The sequence below is a fragment of the Balaenoptera ricei genome, chromosome 16 (genome assembly GCF_028023285.1).
Source record: "Balaenoptera ricei isolate mBalRic1 chromosome 16, mBalRic1.hap2, whole genome shotgun sequence".
NCBI lineage: Eukaryota > Metazoa > Chordata > Mammalia > Artiodactyla > Balaenopteridae > Balaenoptera > Balaenoptera ricei.
The window spans coordinates 60705772-60724281 of NC_082654.1; the positions used below are offsets into that span (position 1 = coordinate 60705772).

Genomic DNA, 18510 nt, shown 5'->3' on the forward strand with positions numbered 1-18510 from the left:
CAGGTAGATATCTGTCATAGCTGCACTCTCAAAATATTCTTGCGTCTGTTGTAGACCAAGAAAAATAAGAATTCAACACAGCAATTTCTACTCTCTCCAACCCATGCTGACCCTAATAAATTCACCCCACTGATACCACATAGTAAAATACTGTCAAGTAAATTATTTGTAGCAAAAGATCAATGAACTACACTTGGACTGAAAAGGTCTGGATAAAGTTTCAGACCCCACCTTACCCTTCCCCACTAAAAAAATCAAAGAGGTAGAAAGCAAAAAAGACCACTACCATTTTTTTCTGAACAATTTTATGCCTGAAACTCAAAAACTATATTCAGAGGGATTACAGAATAGACTAAAAGAGAAGTAGCTAATTAAAGAAACTACTTGCTTAATGGATAATAATGAAATAGCAAAGCACTAATCTAAACCCACAGTGATATGTGACAGCTAAGCTTCTCTAAGAGCTTAGATATAGACAGCTAAGCTTCTCTAAGAGCCGACGCCAGTTCAAGAGTGTTTTCATAAACATCATCATACTCAAAAAAACCTACATCACAACTAACCTCTATGATTCCTTGTAGATCAAAACTTTTTCACATATATAATTTCATCTAATCCTCATTAAACCTAACAAGATAAAATGAAATTATCACTATATTACAAATGACGATGTTATATTCAAGAGATTAAGTGATTAACCCAAGTATGGTAGTTTTATACTGTGTCAACTAAAAACTACAACCCCCAGAAATTTCCTTCCCTATGTGGTTTTAGGTTGGGATTAGCCACAAGAGAAATTTGTGTACAATTTGGGAGGTACAAGTGAAGCAGCGGCCGTTTCACTCCAAGTGTAGTTACTGGCTAGAGGTAGTGAAGACAGAAAGGTATGGGAGGAATTCCAATTTATCCTTATGTATCCCCACTCCACCTCCAGCTTACCTTTCCAACCAGGCCTAAGCCCATCACCAAATGCTGCACTGAAAACTCACAGAAGTGGTAGCTTCAAAGAGCCAACAATCCACCAACTCTCCTCACAGTTCACTCCAGCAGCTAGACATGCCTAGCTGCTTCTTGAGAGCTCCAATTCATTAATCCACACACCAGGACTGGTTAGTGACTTTTCTCTAATCCTTTCTGGACCTCTACTTCCCTAGTTTTTCTCGCAATGAGTAAGGTTTAATCCCTATAACAGGTTTCTTATTTCTTATTACTCATAGTAGAACTGAATCTTACCTGATACACCAAGGATACAATCTGTGGCAAAACATACATAAACTCAGTTTCTTCTAGTGCTAAATCCAGAGCACCATACATTTCTTCAAAAACAGAAGGTGGTAATTTAGGATTAATCCTTTGAGGCTTTTAAGGTTTTACCACTAATAACATACATTTTTCATTCATCTATCATATATGCATGAATATATGACAAAGTTTAATACTAAAATTATCTCTTGTAATGAGTACTTCTTTATGTCAGGGTTAATAATTTTCTTTTAAACAATATTTAAGCAAACCTTTCGAAAGTTTCAAAATCCAGTTATAACAACAGATAAGAAGAAATTATGAAATCCTAGAATTCTAAAGTGAGAGCACAGTCACAAAAGTTCACCAAAGGGGTGAACTCTGGTCACAGATTAGCTTAGAACCATTAGTAGTTGCCTGGAATGAATTCAATCAATGCTAGTTTGGTATTCTTACAGAAGTCACCTGATGATATTAGTAAAAAAAACAAAGAGCAAAGAATTTGAACACACATTTAGTACTTATTCCTGGAGGCACAGCTTCATAAGCACAAATGGTAAATGTTATTGTAGAGCTTTTTAAAGATCAATTTAAAAAGCAATATAGTAAACAGCTACCGTACAAAGATCATGACTATATATTAAAAAATCAACTACAAAAATATTTCACAAACAACAACAACAACAAAAATGTTTCCCATGTAAGAGGCATTTGTAGCTTAGGATAAAATGTCCAATGAAAGGATCATACGTGAAATCAAACAACTTCGATCAAAGAAGATTGCTGTGTTCTAGAGAAAAGGATTCTTCTACTGGTAACAGAGATTATGAAAATTCTGAATGTTCAAACAAATGAGAAGTAAAAAAGAAAAAAGAATTTTAAAATTATTTCACATAATATGTGGTTGTAAAATGTATATAACTAACCTAAATTACAAGTATAAATTTAACTTATTTCATAAACTTCTCTAAAAGCTTTTAGAGTCAACTTGGCCAAAAAGCTTTGTATTATACCATCTCCTTGGAAGAATGAGAAGTGCCTTGCATTTGGAATTCGGGTATACATAGTATACCTGACTCTCCTCAACTCACTCAATGAGTCTGAGGTGGTTTCTAAACCATAATATAATACTGTAAAATTAATCAGCCATTGAGAGCCTTGATATAGCCACTGGGTTCATTATAATCAGTCAGTACTGGGACTTGCACTGAATATCAATCCTTTTTATTTAAAAAAATTATTGTACTTTTAGGGAGCTGCTTGGTGTGATAGAAAAAGCATTTAAATGGGAATCACAAGACTTGAATTCTGGTCCAGCGTTGTCATTAAAGAGCAGTGTAACCTATAGCAAGTCACTTTATCATGTGGATCTCACCCATTCATCATAAAATATGAATAATTAGTTCTAGGGTTCATTTCTAGAATCTTAAATTCTATAATTTAAAATATGTAAAAGAAAAGTGGGCCCTGAGAAAGGGACCATAAAAATGTTCATGGTATTTAAAATACTGCAGCTTTTATGAATATTGAAATCATATTAACCATTTAACCTTGTTGGTGGTCCTAGATGTTCTTTATTTCAATTTTGACTTTTCACTTCCCAGGCTTTTTTTTTCTCTTTGGCATTTGCCATGAACAAAATCTAGCAGCTTTATAGGCAATCAGTTCTTACGCTACTCTTACAAGACAATCTTGATATTTTCAAAGAATTATTAAGCCACACCATCAATAATAATGAATTTAAGAGCATATCAGATGTTACTGATTGTCTCTAAGGGCTCTGAACATGTTCTGAAACATGCTACTTAAATACTTAAAAATCTCCCCTGCTGGTTTAGAAATTGGCATTGTTCTCTAAGAAATTATAATATTTTTACACTGAACCAAAAATTAAGGTCTAAGAGTGTCCTTTCCAATACTCCTGCTTTATACCTCTTACATAATTCATTTATTTTCTCCCATTTCATCATAATCCTAAACCAATAAAAACTTAAATATACTTATTCCAAGATAAAATTTTTAAATTCAAGGGGTAATTCTAACAAAATAATTCAATTTTGACATAAAAGAATAGTCAATAAGGAGAATTCATTCAGTAACAAAAGGGAAAATATACTTCATATCTAGAACAGCATAGGGCTTCCCTGGTGGCACAGTGGTTAAGAATCCTCCTGCCAATGCAGGGGACACGGGTTTGAGCCCTGGTCCAGGAAGATCCCACACGCCGCCGAGCAACTAAGCCCGTGTGCCATAACTACTGAGCCTGTGCTCTACAGCCCGCGAGCCACAACTACTGAGGCCGTGTGCCACAACTACTGAAGCCCGGGCACCTAGAGCCCATGCTCCACAACAAGGGAAGCCACCACAATGAGAAGCCCACGCACCACAATGAAGAGTAGCTTCCTCTCGCTGCAACTAGAGAAAGCCCTCACGCAGCAACAAAGACCCAACACAGCCAAAAGTAAATATATAAAATAAATAAATTAGAACAGCATAAACTGCTTGTAAAAATTCATCCTTTATCTTGGGAGCTATCTTGAAAAGCCAAGTAAATAAATGTGAATCTCTTTTAAGAAGAGGCTTTCCCCATGCTTTATGTAGTACAGCAAACTGAAAAAAATTCTCAGATATCAAGTTATTTCTGTCTGTGTTAAGTGGCATGGATACTTCTGAATTTATTTATATTTGCCTTTGGAATTTGTCTCTTACTCCAGCCAATTTTTATCTTTCCTTATCTCAATCTATATGTTCTGATCTCAATATTCTATTCAATGTAATACAGAATTTAGATATTCATAAATGAAAAGGGTTCTATCTTCTATAACTGCAGATATGTCCAACAATAAGAAAACCCACTATTACAAAATCTCCAATTACGAAACTGTTTTAAAATGTGAAATAATATTAATTGGAGAATAAGTCTACATTGATAAATGAAGTCAGTATCTTTCCTTTAAATAGTGTCTAGCATAGCAACTGGTAAGTAGGTAAAAAAAATATTTATTCAATGAAATAGTGATATTTTTCTAGTTTATTTTAAATATCTCCACTTAGAAAACTAAATCTCTGACAGACTGAGAAAAATTTGTAGAAGACTAATGGAACCAGTTCATTATTGGACCACATACAGAGCAAAGTATAAATTCCATAGTTTTGGATTAATCAGATCACAAATTTAATTTCTTGGTCTTCCCTACTTAAAAATTATCCCTCAGAATCTTCAGTATGTAGAAAAACAGAAAACAAGAACCTGAGAAAAACCATTATGCTTTAAGAAGCAAGTGTCACTTTCGTTGCTGACCAATCTTCCCTGTTTCCTTGCATGTCAGTCTTCCCCAGACAGGGAAATAACAAGTAGAAGTATGAGGCATGAGTGGCTAAGTGTATATGGAATCTGAATCACAACATCGGGGGAACTAAGAATATTTTAAATAAAAGCATAGTTAATATTTACCACATAAAGTAATATCAAAATAATTAGAGTTATTATAATCTCCCATTGGTATACAAAGAATCAAGGTACGCTTTCAAAAAGCCAGCTAATGTAATGGTGCCAATGCATTTTTACAATATCATGATGAATCAAGATTATCTTCAGCAGATTAGAACTAAGAAGCAAATAACGTTTTAGGAGAAAAAGCATGAAATTATTAATTGGATAATTATTTTTGTTTTATAGCTACATTTCTTATGATATTTTTAAAAGCTTGGTCTTGAGCACAAAGAGATCTTAGCTATTTTAAGTGTAAAAACACAAATGAAATTATTTATGAGCAGCTTTCATGAAGGGCTGGTGTTGAGTTTTTTTTAATTAATATTCTGCTCTTATAGGGGCATACTCATCTAAGAATTTTCTTTAGTGTACAGGTCAAAAACTACAAAGCAGAGAGCCAGCAGCCAAAAGAATTAAGATAATCAACCAATGCCAAATCAATCAAGCATATACTAACAAGTGTAAGATCCTCGTTATATAAGCACTAGTCATTAAGAAACAAGAATTCATGTTATACTTAAAAAAAAAAATTAAGTTGTACCCTTTCAACCTTTAGACGCTCATTACGTTTCTTAACTTAGTTCACCAATTATGATTATAAAATAGAAAAAGTTCATCTTGTAATAGATAAGTATATTTAATAACCAATTAAAATTTAGGGAATTTATAATTTCTTTCATTCTTTCTTTTTTCTGGTTATAGAAATAACACAACCCATTAGAAAAGCACACATAAAACACACCTAAAGGGCTTCCCTGGTGACGCAGAGGTTAAGAATCCGCCTGCCAATGCAGGAGACACAGGTTCGAGCCCTGGTCTGGGAAGATCCCACATGCCGCCGAGCAACTAAACCCGTGTGCCACAACTACTGAGCCCGCATGCCACAACTACTGAAGCCCGTGCGCCTAGAGCCCATGCTCCACAACAAGAGAAGACACTGCAGTGAGAAGCCCACACACCACAACGAAGAGTAGCCTCCACTTGCCACAACTAGAGAAAAGCCCGCATGCAGCAACGAAGACCCAACGCAGCCATAAATAAATAAATAAATAAATAAATAAATAAATAAAATAAAACACACATAAAAGTACAAAGAAAAAAATTAAAATTAACCCATTATCAATCACCCACAGATCTACTATTCTACTACAATTCTCTTTCATGATATTTACAAGCAATATTTTTCACCTACTTAAATCATCACGATATTAAATATTTTCCTAAAAACATTTTAATAACTGCATAGAAAGAAAAAAACAAATACCATATGCTAACACATATATATGGAATCTAAAAAAAAAAAAGGTTATGAAGAATCTAGGGGCACTACAGGAATAAAGACGCAGACCTACTAGAGAATGGACTTGAGGACATGGGGAGGGGGAAGGGTAAGCTGGGACAAAGTGAGAGAGTGGCATGGACATATATACACTACCAAATGTAAAATCGATAGCTAGTGGGAAGCAGCCCCATAGCACAGGGAGATCAGCTTGGTGCTTTGTGACCACCTAGAAAGGTGGGATAGGGAGGGTGGGAGGGAGGGAGATGCAAGAGGGAAGAGATATGGGGATATATGTATATGTATAGCTGTTTCACTTTGTTATAAAGCAGAAACTAACACACCACTGTAAAGCAATTATACTCCAATAAAGATGTTAAGAAAATAAAATAAATAACTGCGTAATATTCCACAGAGTTAATTTAGTTAATTGCACTAGAAAAAGAGAATAGTTCATTTAAGATTAATCCAATAGTATGGCACTTGCCTTTTAAGAGAATTGAAAATTTTGTGTTTTCTGTAAAATGTGTATATATTAAGTATTAAAACACAGGTCATTTGGCTCCTAATAAGATTTAGACTCCTTTCCAACATCATTTTTAATTGAAATAAAGTAATTAAAGCAAAGAGTAACCTAGAAAAGATGTGATTTTTTAATGCTAAATAGTGACAAAAGAAAAGGCCTAACCTGAAAGTCTGCTTCAACCAATAAAATGTATTTTTCCTGTCATAACGCCATACAATTTTTTTTCCCAGAGCACTTCCATTAGATTAAAAATTTGAGGGGCTTCCCTGGTGGCGCAGTGGTTGAGAATCCGCCTGCCAATGCAGGGAACACAGGTTCAAGCCCTGGCCTGGGAAGATCCCACACGCCACGGAGCAACTAAGCCAGTGTGCCACAACTACTGAGCCTGTGCTCTAGAGCCCGTGAGCCACAACTACTGAGCCCATGTGCCACAACTACGGAAGCCCACGCACCTACAGCCCGTGCTCCACAATGAGAGAAGCCACTGCAATGAGAAGCCCACGCACTGCAATGAAGAGTCGCCCCCGCTCTCTGCAACTAGAGAAAGCCCGCACGCAGCAACGAACGCCCAACACAGCCAAAAATAAATAAATAAATAAATAAAATTTTTTTAAAAAAAATTTGAGCTATTAATCTATCATCACACTACATGCCTTGAAGAGTTTCTCTAAGAATTATGACAGATTTAAGCTAAATATCTACCTCTCTTTTCCAGTCCGTGGTATGGCCTAATGATACTCATTTTAACCATAACTGGCAAAGATTAGGGACATCACTAATTTTCCTACACAGCTAAATATATAGTTATGGTAGAAAAATAATAACTCCAATATACTTTTAGTGATAAATGCTAACTTATAAAATAATTACTATGTAATATATTCAAAGAGGAATAAAAATCTGTAAGAAGAATGATAAGAAAAAGTATATAACAATCAAATCCAGAAGATATTCCAAGTGGCCTAACATAAAAGAAAGAAAATTCTGGAAAAGTACATATTATTTACACTCAGCTAGTATGTTTTATACCTGATACTGTTAATGAGACAGGATTGCCCTACCAAAGGTCTGCTACGGAATATCCAGAAGACGTATTAGGCACTGTGAGAAGAAAAAAATCATCTATCCAAATTTAACACATTCTAGGTGAAAATATAATTTGAAACCCTCAATCTTTTTTTTCGAAATTCATAGTCATAAAGCAAGGCTGGTATTAAAATTCATTTGGCCTAAAGACAAGCAAAACTCCTTCACTGAGAACTACAAAGCACTGCTGAGAGAAATTAAAGATGGACTAAATACTGTTAAAATGTCAATTCTCTCTCAAATAGATTCAACATCCCCATGATAATCCCAAAAGGTTTTTCTGAGGAAACTGATACGCTGATTCTAAAATATATGGCAATGTAAAGGCTCTAGTACATCCAAAGCAATCTTGTAAATGAAGAACGAAGTGGGAGGACTTACAGCAACTGACTTCAATACTTACTATACTGTGTGACTAGCATAAAGAGTGACAAGTAAATCAACGGAACAGGATAAACCCATATTTCTAGTTATTTTATTTTCAACAAAGGCATCAAAACAATTCAGTGGACAAATAAAGTCTATTCAGCAAATGGTGCTGAAATAACTAGATATCCATATAGATAAAGGAGAATGAACATCGACATCTACCTCACATCATATACAAATATTAATGCATAATAGATCACAGACCTAAAAAAACAGCTCAAACCATACAGTTTTTAAAGAAAAATATAAATAAGAGTATCTTCATAAATTGAGGGCAAAGGTTTTTTAGATGAACAAAGTAATAATCATAAAGGCAAAAACTGATAAATCAGACTTTATAAAAATTTAAAACTTGCTTATCAAAAGGCACTATTAAGAAAAAATGGTAAGCCTGGGACTGGAGAAAAAAAATTGTAAAACATACATCTCACATTGACTGGTATCCAGAATATATAAAGAATTCCAACAACTCATCAATAAAAGGCCAAAACAATCTAATTTTTTTCATCAGCAAAAGATGTGAACAGACTCTTCACCAAAGAAAATATACATGGCCAATACGCTAATGAAAAACTACTCAATATCATCAGTCATCATGGAAATGCAAATTAAACCACTCTGAGATACCATTACATATCCACCAGAATAGCTAAAATTAGCAAGACCAACAAATACTAAATGTTGATGAGGATGTAGAGCAACTAGAACTCTCATATATTGCTGGTAGGAATGTAAAACGGTACCACTTTAAAAGAAAATCTAGGGGCTTCCCTGGTGGTGCAGCGGTTGAGAATCCGCCTGCCAATGCAGGGGACACGGGTTTGAGCCCTGGTCTGGGAAGATCTCACATGCCGCGGAGCAACTGGGCCCGTGAGCCACAACTACTGAGCCTGCACGTCTGGAGCCTGTGCTCAGCAACAAGAGAGGCCGCAATAGTGAGAGGCCCGCACACCGCAATGAAGAATGGCCCCTGCTCGCCACAACTAGAGAAAGCCCTCGCACAGAAACGAAGACCCAACACAGCCAAAAATAAATAAATAAATTAAAAAAAAAAAAAAAAAAAAAAAAGAAAATCTAGTAGTTCCTTATAGAACCAAATATACTATTACCCTAGTGACTCAGCAGCAAATCTATTCCTGAGTAATTATCCATGAGAAATAAAAACATGTTCACAAAGACTTATACAAAAATATTAATAGCAACTTTATTCATAGTAGCCAAACGAAAGGAAACAGCCTAGACATCCACCAATAAGAGAACAGATGAACCATGGAATGTTAATCAGCAATAAAAAAAATTAAATAATATATGCAACAACATGAAAGAATCTAAAAAATATTATACTGAGTGAGAGAAGTATTATATAAAACATAACGTACATATGATTCCATTAATAAGAAATTCCAAAACAGGAAAAACTTAATCTACAGTAGAAAAAAATCATAGAAAGGGTTACCTCTCGGAGGGTAGGAGCAGAGAGTGACTACAAAGAGGCATAAGGGAATTTCTTGATAGAGGACTGGGTTACAAACATTTATGCACTTCTCAAAACTCAGCAAATGTACACTTAAGATTTGTGCATTTCACTGTATGAAAATATTTACAGGTAAAGACAAAAAACTCTAAACTATTGAATTCTAGGTGATGGTATGCATGTTGAAATATTTATGGGGAAACATATTGATGTCTGCAATTTACTTTTGAAATGCATTCAAAAAGCAGATGAAGTAATGGATAGACAAAAGAATGGATAAGGTGAAAAAGAGAGTAAAATGTTAATGATAAAATCTAGGTGGTGAGTATATGTGTAATTATATACTATACATTTAAAATTTTTCATAATAAAATCTAAGAAAAAAAATCAGTCTATCCATGAGGGTGAGCTATATCACAGACAGCTAAAGAAACTGTAAATGAATTAACACATTCATATGCGTTACATATTAAATAATATGAAAATATTCACAGTATTGCAGTTTTCTGGTATTTTTAATATTGGTCATAGTCTCCAAGGGCCAAAGGAACCTCTAGGTTGACTACCTAATTCCCAAAACAGAAAAGTTCTGTTACCAAACCTTTAAGTAAGCAACCAACCAATGGTACAGTGACAATCACCTACCCTCATTGACTAGGCAGTAAAGAAAGAAATTATATAAAATTCCTTAACAATAAATTTGAGAACCCACGATGGAGATTATAATCAAATGAAGACATAACAAATATAAAAATACTGATGAAAGGCTAGCATAACAATGGGATATATCAACTCTAAGAACTCTTAAATCCTTTTCTTACACATTGAGCCTACCATTTTACGATTAACACTTACTATAATCCCTTCTATAAGACAGAAGAAAGAAAATAATTTGGAAAAGATTAAGGACAGAGTTTTTAAATAGCACCTTAAAAAGTACTCAGAAAAATCATTACTTAACCTTGAGAAGAAAATAATAGTCTTGAAGCACTCAATCTACAGAAAAAGTTATTCTCCATAACTTGAGTACAAATGAAGATTACATTTAAACTAAACCACGAGGGACTTGAGTTAGATATTAAAGTATCTTTAACATAAGGGAGTGTCAAACACTAAGGAAACTCCCAAGGAAGTCTGTAAAATTCACCAATGTATTTATAAAAAGGACAGATAGAACCTTGACTATCATCAATAATAAGCGCAGCCCGTACAACACTGTAAATCAACTATACTTCAATTAAAATAATAATAGTAATAATAATAAGTGAGGTCCAACCTGTAGGTGTAGTTAGCCTCAAATTCCTCAAACTTAATTCTACATTATTATTTGACATTAGGTGTTTCAATAATAATTACAATTATCAGAACTTTCTTATGCACAATGGAGGAAAAAAAGTAGCCTACTAGAAAACAGAAGCATATACTTTATTTTAGCGTCCCTCTTTGGACAATCCTATGATATTGAAAAGAGATGAAATTTTTTTTTTTAAGATTTTTTTTTTTTGATGTGGACCATTTTTTTTCGAGTCCTTATTGAATTTGTTACAATATTGCTTTTGTTTTGTATGTTTTCGCTTTTTAGCCCTGAGGCATGAGGGATCTTAGCTCCCTGACCAGGGATCGAACCCACACCCCCTGCATTGGAAGGCGAAGTCTTAACCAATGGACCGCCAGGGAAGTCCCAGAGATGAATTTTTAAAACTCCCAAGTCTGTAATTTTTAACTAAAAACCTCACAGTTCCTGTGAGGTAGTAATCTTTTTAGATACTACCACAGGGCAGAAAAATAGCAACAGAGATATCCCAGAATCATGTATACAGCTATCCTACCTGAAAGATAGGATCCTACAAACATTAAAATTTTTTAAAGGAACAAAATTTTATTCACATTTAAAACTTTATATTTAAAGTGTTTTACTGTGTGCTAAACAGAGTTAGGCATTTACTTTTTCATAAGACAACAAACAAAATCATATTTCTCCACCTTAAGCACAGGGTGGAAGTCAACTGAGCAAGAGCCAAAATTAACAATGACAGTTTAACATTTTATCTGGGGAAAGAAAATGAAACGACCTATTTCCGAATATGCCCTTCGTCTAGAGGATGGGATACAATACTCCATATTCTAATGTGTGCATAGGAAGAATTATTTCCTGTGTTAACCTTCTGTAGTTTAAATTATCCTAATCCTACTAGGATTAAGATCATAATATTGATTACATCTTTATATTTTATACCCCACAGAATTTAAAAAATCAGATTGTTTACATGCATCTACTCCATAGACAGAGTAAATTATGTACAGCCTAGAGTTTAATGCACTTACAGTTCCTTGTGTTTCTCTTCAGCCAAGATTTGGTCATTCAGTTTAAGAGAATACCTGTTAACACAGAAACAAAAATATACTGGTCACATAAACATATGTTTGCCTCGTGGACATCTGACTGTGGTATCAACATACAGCCAGTTGACCCCTATCAAATAAACACTACCACACTGTTAACAGGTCTCTATCTTAATTGATAAAACATTTAAAACTGCCTAAGTTCTTTTTTTTTTTAGTATTTATTTATTTATTTAGGATGCACCGGGTCTTAGTTGAGGCACGTGGGACCTTCATTGCAGCACACAGTATCTTTTAGTTGCAGCATGCAGACTTCTTAGTTGCGGCATGTATGCAGGATCTAGTTCCCTGACTAGGGATCGAACCCAGGCCCCCTGCATTGCGAGCACGGATACCCAGTGGACCACCAGGGAAGTCTCCCAAAGTGCCTAAGTTCTCTGATGGTCTATTAGTTACTTCCACAGACACCACCTCAAGAACTAAACGGAGATGAACTTGATCATGCTTTAAAAATATGAGTTATCTTCAATATTCTTCTGTAGTGAATCATCTATGTTACTTTCACCCAGCAGTTCAAAATTCAAGAGACTACTACAATGTTAAGTATTTAATAGTTCACAAAACAATATGAAGTTATTCTTTTATTAAATACATAGCAAACATCTATGTGTACCAGACTATGTACTAGGTAGTGAGACACATGAGGAAAAGTAAGTTTTGGAGTTCTTGACTAAGCCATTTACTAGCTTAATGACCACAGCCAATTCTTTCACCTCTTTAAGTCTAAGTTTCCCTGGCTATAAAATAGAGGCTACCATAAATATTAGAACAGGGATCTTCCAATATCATATATTTATGCTACTGAAGGTAAACAGACTCTCTGAGGAGTACACAGAAATAGATAAACAACAATGGACAGGTCTTCAGTTTCCACTTGTATTCATTCCTTTCCTAAAACTAATCTGTCTGACAATGGATCAGAGGTCCAAACGGAGAGGTCATCCAAATTCTCCTTACTTGACTCCCCTTCCACAAGTCTTTACTCACTTTATAAAAAGAATGGCATACCTCTCGTCCATCCTGACTGAAACCGTACTGCATTGCCTAGGTATAAAAATCTCTGAAGTATTAAACAAGGAATGATTCATAATATTTTGTCTGCAAAGCCTTCTTTACTTAAAGTACTATAAACTGACTATAGGGCTTCCTGTTCTATACATTATTACTGTAAAGAATGAAGATAGAAATTAAAAATGAGTAATTGTGATAGGATGTTCTATTTTCAGATATATTATAGAATGGGGCAGAAGTTGGTTACAATTTCCATTTAAAAAGTTCATCATTTCTAGCCCATGTTCATCATCAAAGAATACATTACTTTTCAGGGAGAGTTCTGTGAAGCAAAACTCAGAGTTTCTAAAAAGAACAAGAAAGACAGTTCTTCCAAGCAACACACTTTTAAAACAAGTCTCCCTGCCTTCCATTTATCTACCAAGGATTAAATATCAAACATGGTTGTCACAGGAACACAAATCAAATCATTTATTTGAACTGAAAAATAAAGTCAGACTTCTTATATCATGAAAGTAAATCTGATTGGTTTGACAATGAAAGAACAGTTTTGCCAACAAGGTTCCAAGACAGACAATGGCTTTAAACTGAATAAATGGCTTTGGTTAAAACATGTTTAAGGCACCTGATAAAAACATCTTATCAAAAAAATATCCTTTTGACATAGGTATACTGAAGTTAACAATACTTAGCTTTTCTCAATACCTCCTGAACAATACCTATAAGTAAAACACTAACATATAATTACTACCTAATATAATTATATTAAGAAGACTTAATAAAGCCTTTTTTGGTATACTTCCCGGAATTGCATGCCTCTAATGACTCTAATGACCCTGGCAAGTCAGGTGGTTTCTAGTCTTTGCTTTCAACGAAACTGAAGAAGGACTTAAATTATCAGCTGACAGATAAATAAAAATAATTTTGATGATAAATCATTTGATGACAGAAGAGTTCAAATAACTGAGTGACAACTGCTGAAACAAAACTGTGCATTACCATTCAATTAATTATGTAAACAAATTGCTCAGAATTTACACCTCTTAAAGAAAAAAGGGGGAAATAAAATTGATGTTGACCATTGTCTTATTGCAGCATTGAGTATTATTTATCTACAAAAGGTTGAATTAATTGAAAAACATTGAAGATCAGCTTCACCCATCTCATTCAAACATGCATTTCCAATAACTTCTTATTTTCTTGTTTAATAATGATTTAACATTTTAATACATTTATGTTGTTTTACTAACTATATGTTAATTACAATTTAAAAACTAGGAAATTTTTTTAAACTTGACTTCACATATATATATGTTGCAGAGATATACAATAGTGTGATCAATATGCACGAAAGGCTTTCATGCATAAAAATATATTGCCTTCATAATGTATGCATAGTATATTACATGCAAAACATAATCCATGCATAAAAATACACCACATAAGGATAAAATCTGGTGGGGAAAAGTGTAATAGAGATACAAATTTAAACAGAGAAAGGAATATAAATTTTTTAAATGTTTAAAAAGAGCCTGTTTGTGTCTTTTTATAAATGAATAATGGTAGATATCAAACCACAATGGTATTTAGCATCCACTAAGAGTGATTTATCAGTTTTATTTAATGTTACAATATAAAAATCATAAATATTAACTTAATGAGTGAGGAAGTACTTGTTCATCAAAATATTTTTATGGAAGTTAAAAAGTTTGCAACCAGTGGATTTGATGATATCTATGTCTTAGCAAAGTGCTTGGTACATATAAAATAGGAACTCAATCAATGTTACTTTCCTTCTTTCTCTAGCTGGCTAGTAAAAGAGAAAGAACAAACATTTCTTGCCCTTAAGGACCTCACAATTTAGTAGAGAAATCAGAATAAAAGTAACTGCTCACAGTGTGATAAGTATTACAATAAAGTTAAGTACAATGTATAATGTTTACTATAATAAACAAAAGAGGGAGTAATAAGTCTCCTTCATAAGAGGGTCAAAAAATGGACAGCTTTTATCTGTTGCCCAACTTTCTCTTCCTCTCCCATTTCATCTCTTCTTTGCTCCTTCCCCATGAACAACCTTCCCTTTTAAAGTCTGAGGACAAGAATCTGAAGGGAATAGTTAAGATGGCCCGTAAAAAAGATCCATAGTATAGGCAAGAAGCAGACTAGGATAGCCTAATTGTGATCAAATCACCCAAAGGGAAATTCTACTCTCCAGATTCACAGAGTACATCTTCAGGTCCTCAACAATAAATTTGCAAGATCCATTTTGCACTATCCTCCAGGCAAATTAGTTCTCTAACCCCAAACTTCAAAATGTTCAGTCTTCCCATAGTATTTCTTTCTCTGATCTGATATTCCCCTGCCCCAAACCAGGGAATTTTCCACAGATCTCAGTAACCTTTACTTTTCTTCATCTTTGCTGCTTTTTATCAATTTTATCTTGCTTATCTCTTCCTTGACTCTTGCACCCTTCTTCTTAAGAACCTGACCTATACATATACTACCCAGAATCAGCCAAACTGCTAGGTTTGAGGACACAGTTATATACTAAAAGGACTGCCTCAAATTTATTTTGGAAATAGGCAAGATATAAATTAGAATTATAAATGTAAAAGTAAATATACCATCAGGTCCATAATTCTTACTAATGAAATGGAGCTATTTCTCACTGAAACATTTAATGTTAATGTTTGTTAAATGTTTGTTTAAATGTGGGGCTATAATTATATGTAGTTCTTATTTTCATTTAATGTATGCTGTTCTGCCAACCTAACTGCTGTTGGCAGAAAAAAAAGATACACAGCCTTTTGAATCTATTACATTTAACTTATTCTCTGAATATTCAGTTTTAAATTACTAAACGTCAAAGGGAAAATTCAACTTAGTAGGAAGTAGAAAGTAGAGCGCTATACTTCAACTTTCTACTATGTCTTTTCCAGAATAATACAAAGCACAGACTATTTTTCAGTTGGGTTTTGTTTCCTAAAAACGTGATTAAACAGACGTTCTGCTTTTATATCCATTTCTTGATTCAAACATGAACATAGTCCCTAAAAAAGCCAGAGACAGCAAAATGGTATAGTGGTAGTTCTCAACCTTTTTTCTACCTGAATTTACCAGAGGGAAAAGAAATACACACCAATCAGCAGAAAATGAGGAAGCAGGAGAGAGCACAGGGAAGGGCCTTCTTTACCCTGCCTCTAGTCTCCACAAAGAGAGCCTCTGAGTCAATGAAACTACATTAGACTGAAAGTCTAAGACCTGTGTCATTGTCCTGATTCTGCCATTAAGTAGACAAGCCATTTAATTTCTCTAAAGAGGATAAAACTACCTATGTGACAGGGTTGCTATGTGGATCAAAAAAGATAATACTTCAGGGGGCTTCCCTGGTGGCAGTGCAGTGGTTAAGAATCCGCCTGCCAATGCAGGGGACACGGGTTCGATCCCGGGTCTGGGAAGATCCCACATGCCGCAGAGCAACTAAGTCCATATGCCACAACTACTGAGCCCGAGTGCCACAACTACTGAAGCCTGCGCCCCTAGAGCCTGTGCTCCGCAACAAGAGAAGCCACTCCAATGAGAAGCCCACGCACCACAACGAAGAGTAGCCCCCACTCGCCACAACTAGAGAAAAAGTCCCCGGGCAGCAATGAAGACCCAACACAGCCAAAAATAAATAAAATAAACAAATTCTAAAAAAAAAAAAAAAAAAAAAAGATAATACTTGAAAAGGGCCCAGCACATTATTTAACAGGTATAAATGCTCACCCCTCCCCCTTTCTTGGAATGCCTCCACCTCTACCAAATGAATAATTAAATTAGCTCAAAAATAGATTGGGGGGGTCGTTAAAGTGTTTCACTTGTTTTGAAACAACTACACAACTACAAATTTCCATTAAGGAAACAACATCAGACACTTGTATACAAGGATGTCAACTAGAGCATAATTTATGGAAAAGTAAAACTGTAAACTATTACACCATCCAAAAAGTACCCAACTGCATCAGTAAATCACAGTTCAACCATGGGGAAATGGTTCAATATTGTTTTTTAAAAAAAAAAGGAGAGGGACTTCCCTAGTGGTCCAGTGGGTAAGACTCCGTGCTCCCAGTGCAGAGGGCCCAGGTTTGATCCCTGGTCAGGAAACTAGATCCTGCACACATGCTGCAACTAAGAGTTCGCATGCCACAAGTAAGAAGTCCGCATGCCACAACTAAAAAAAAAAAATCCTGGAACTTCCCTCGTGGCGCAGTGGTTAAGAATCCACTGCCAATGCAGGGGACACGGGCTCGATCCCTGGTCCGGGAAGATCCCACATGCCGCAGAGCAACTAAGCCTGTGCACCACAACTACTGAGCCTGTGTGCAACAACTACTGAAGCCCGCAGCCTAGAGCCCGTGCTCCGAAGCAAGAGAAGCCACTGCAATGAGAAGCCCGCGCACCGACGAAGAGGAGCCTCCACTCACTGAAACTAGAGAAAGCCCATGAGCAGCAACGAAGACCTAACGCAGCCAAAAATAAATAAATAAAATAAACAAATTTATAAAAAAAAAAATCCCGCATGCCGCAACTAAGACCCAGCGCAGCCAGAATGAATGAATAAATGAATGAATGAGTAATTTTTTTTTTAAAAGAAAAAGATTGCAATATACTCCCAAAAAGAATTGGAAACATATATATCAAAATATTATATATCATTGCATATGATTTTTATTTTTGTGTGTTTTTAAAATGTACATAATAAGTATATTATTTTGAAATTAGAAAAAATATATTAAAAACAATTACAGGGCTTCCCTGGTGGTGCAGTGGTTGAGAGTCCGCCTGCCAATGCAGGGGACACGGGTTCGAGCCCTGGTCTGGGAGGATCCCACATGCCGCAGAGCAACTGGACCCGTGAGCCACAATTACCGAGCCTGCGCGTCTGGAGCCTGTGCTCCGCAACAAGAGAGGCCGCGATAGTGAGAGGTCCGCGAACCGCGATGAAGAGTGGCCCCCGCTCGCCGCAACTAGAGAGAGCCCTGGCACAGAAACGAAGACCCAACACAGCCAAAAATTAATTAATTAATTAATTAAAAAAAAAAAAAAAAAAACCAACGTACCGATGACTGAGCCGCACCCCACAGCAATTAAATCTGAATGTCTACAGATAGGACCCAGTCCAGACACTATATTTAAAAAAAAAAAAAAAAAAAAAATTACATACAACATTTTAGAATGTGGTTATGATACTCATCCGGATACAGTTTCCACTTAAACTTTTCAACCAATGAACCTGTAAGCCTCCAAAGATTACATGACAACTTTTCTTGTACAAAAAAATTTAAATAAATTTAATTTAAATACTTTATTATATAAATATTGACAGCAACAGGTGACAAGTAAGTAGGAAGAAGGGAAGTGGGAAGGGAGGGAAAAGGAGGGGGAGAGGGGACACAGGAGGAGGGGAGAGGAGAAGGAGAAATACTTCCCTCAATCCTGTCTGAGCTATTTAAGGAAGACACTCTTGAAGCAAAAAAAAGAATAAAATCCAATAATGGCATTCCTACCATGGGCAATGGGAAAAT

At 35.2% G+C, this 18510-nt stretch overlaps 1 protein-coding gene across 3 annotated transcripts in view; it reads right to left on the reverse strand.

The window, feature by feature from the left end:
• ADK (adenosine kinase) overlaps nt 1–18510 on the reverse strand; it is a 511842-nt gene that overhangs the window by 431529 nt on the left and 61803 nt on the right. For all 3 annotated transcript variants that reach the window (XM_059899210.1, XM_059899208.1, XM_059899209.1), the window contains one exon: nt 11855–11908. In XM_059899210.1, coding sequence (XP_059755193.1) covers nt 11855–11908 — 54 coding nt within the window. The remainder of the gene's footprint in view (nt 1–11854; nt 11909–18510) is intronic.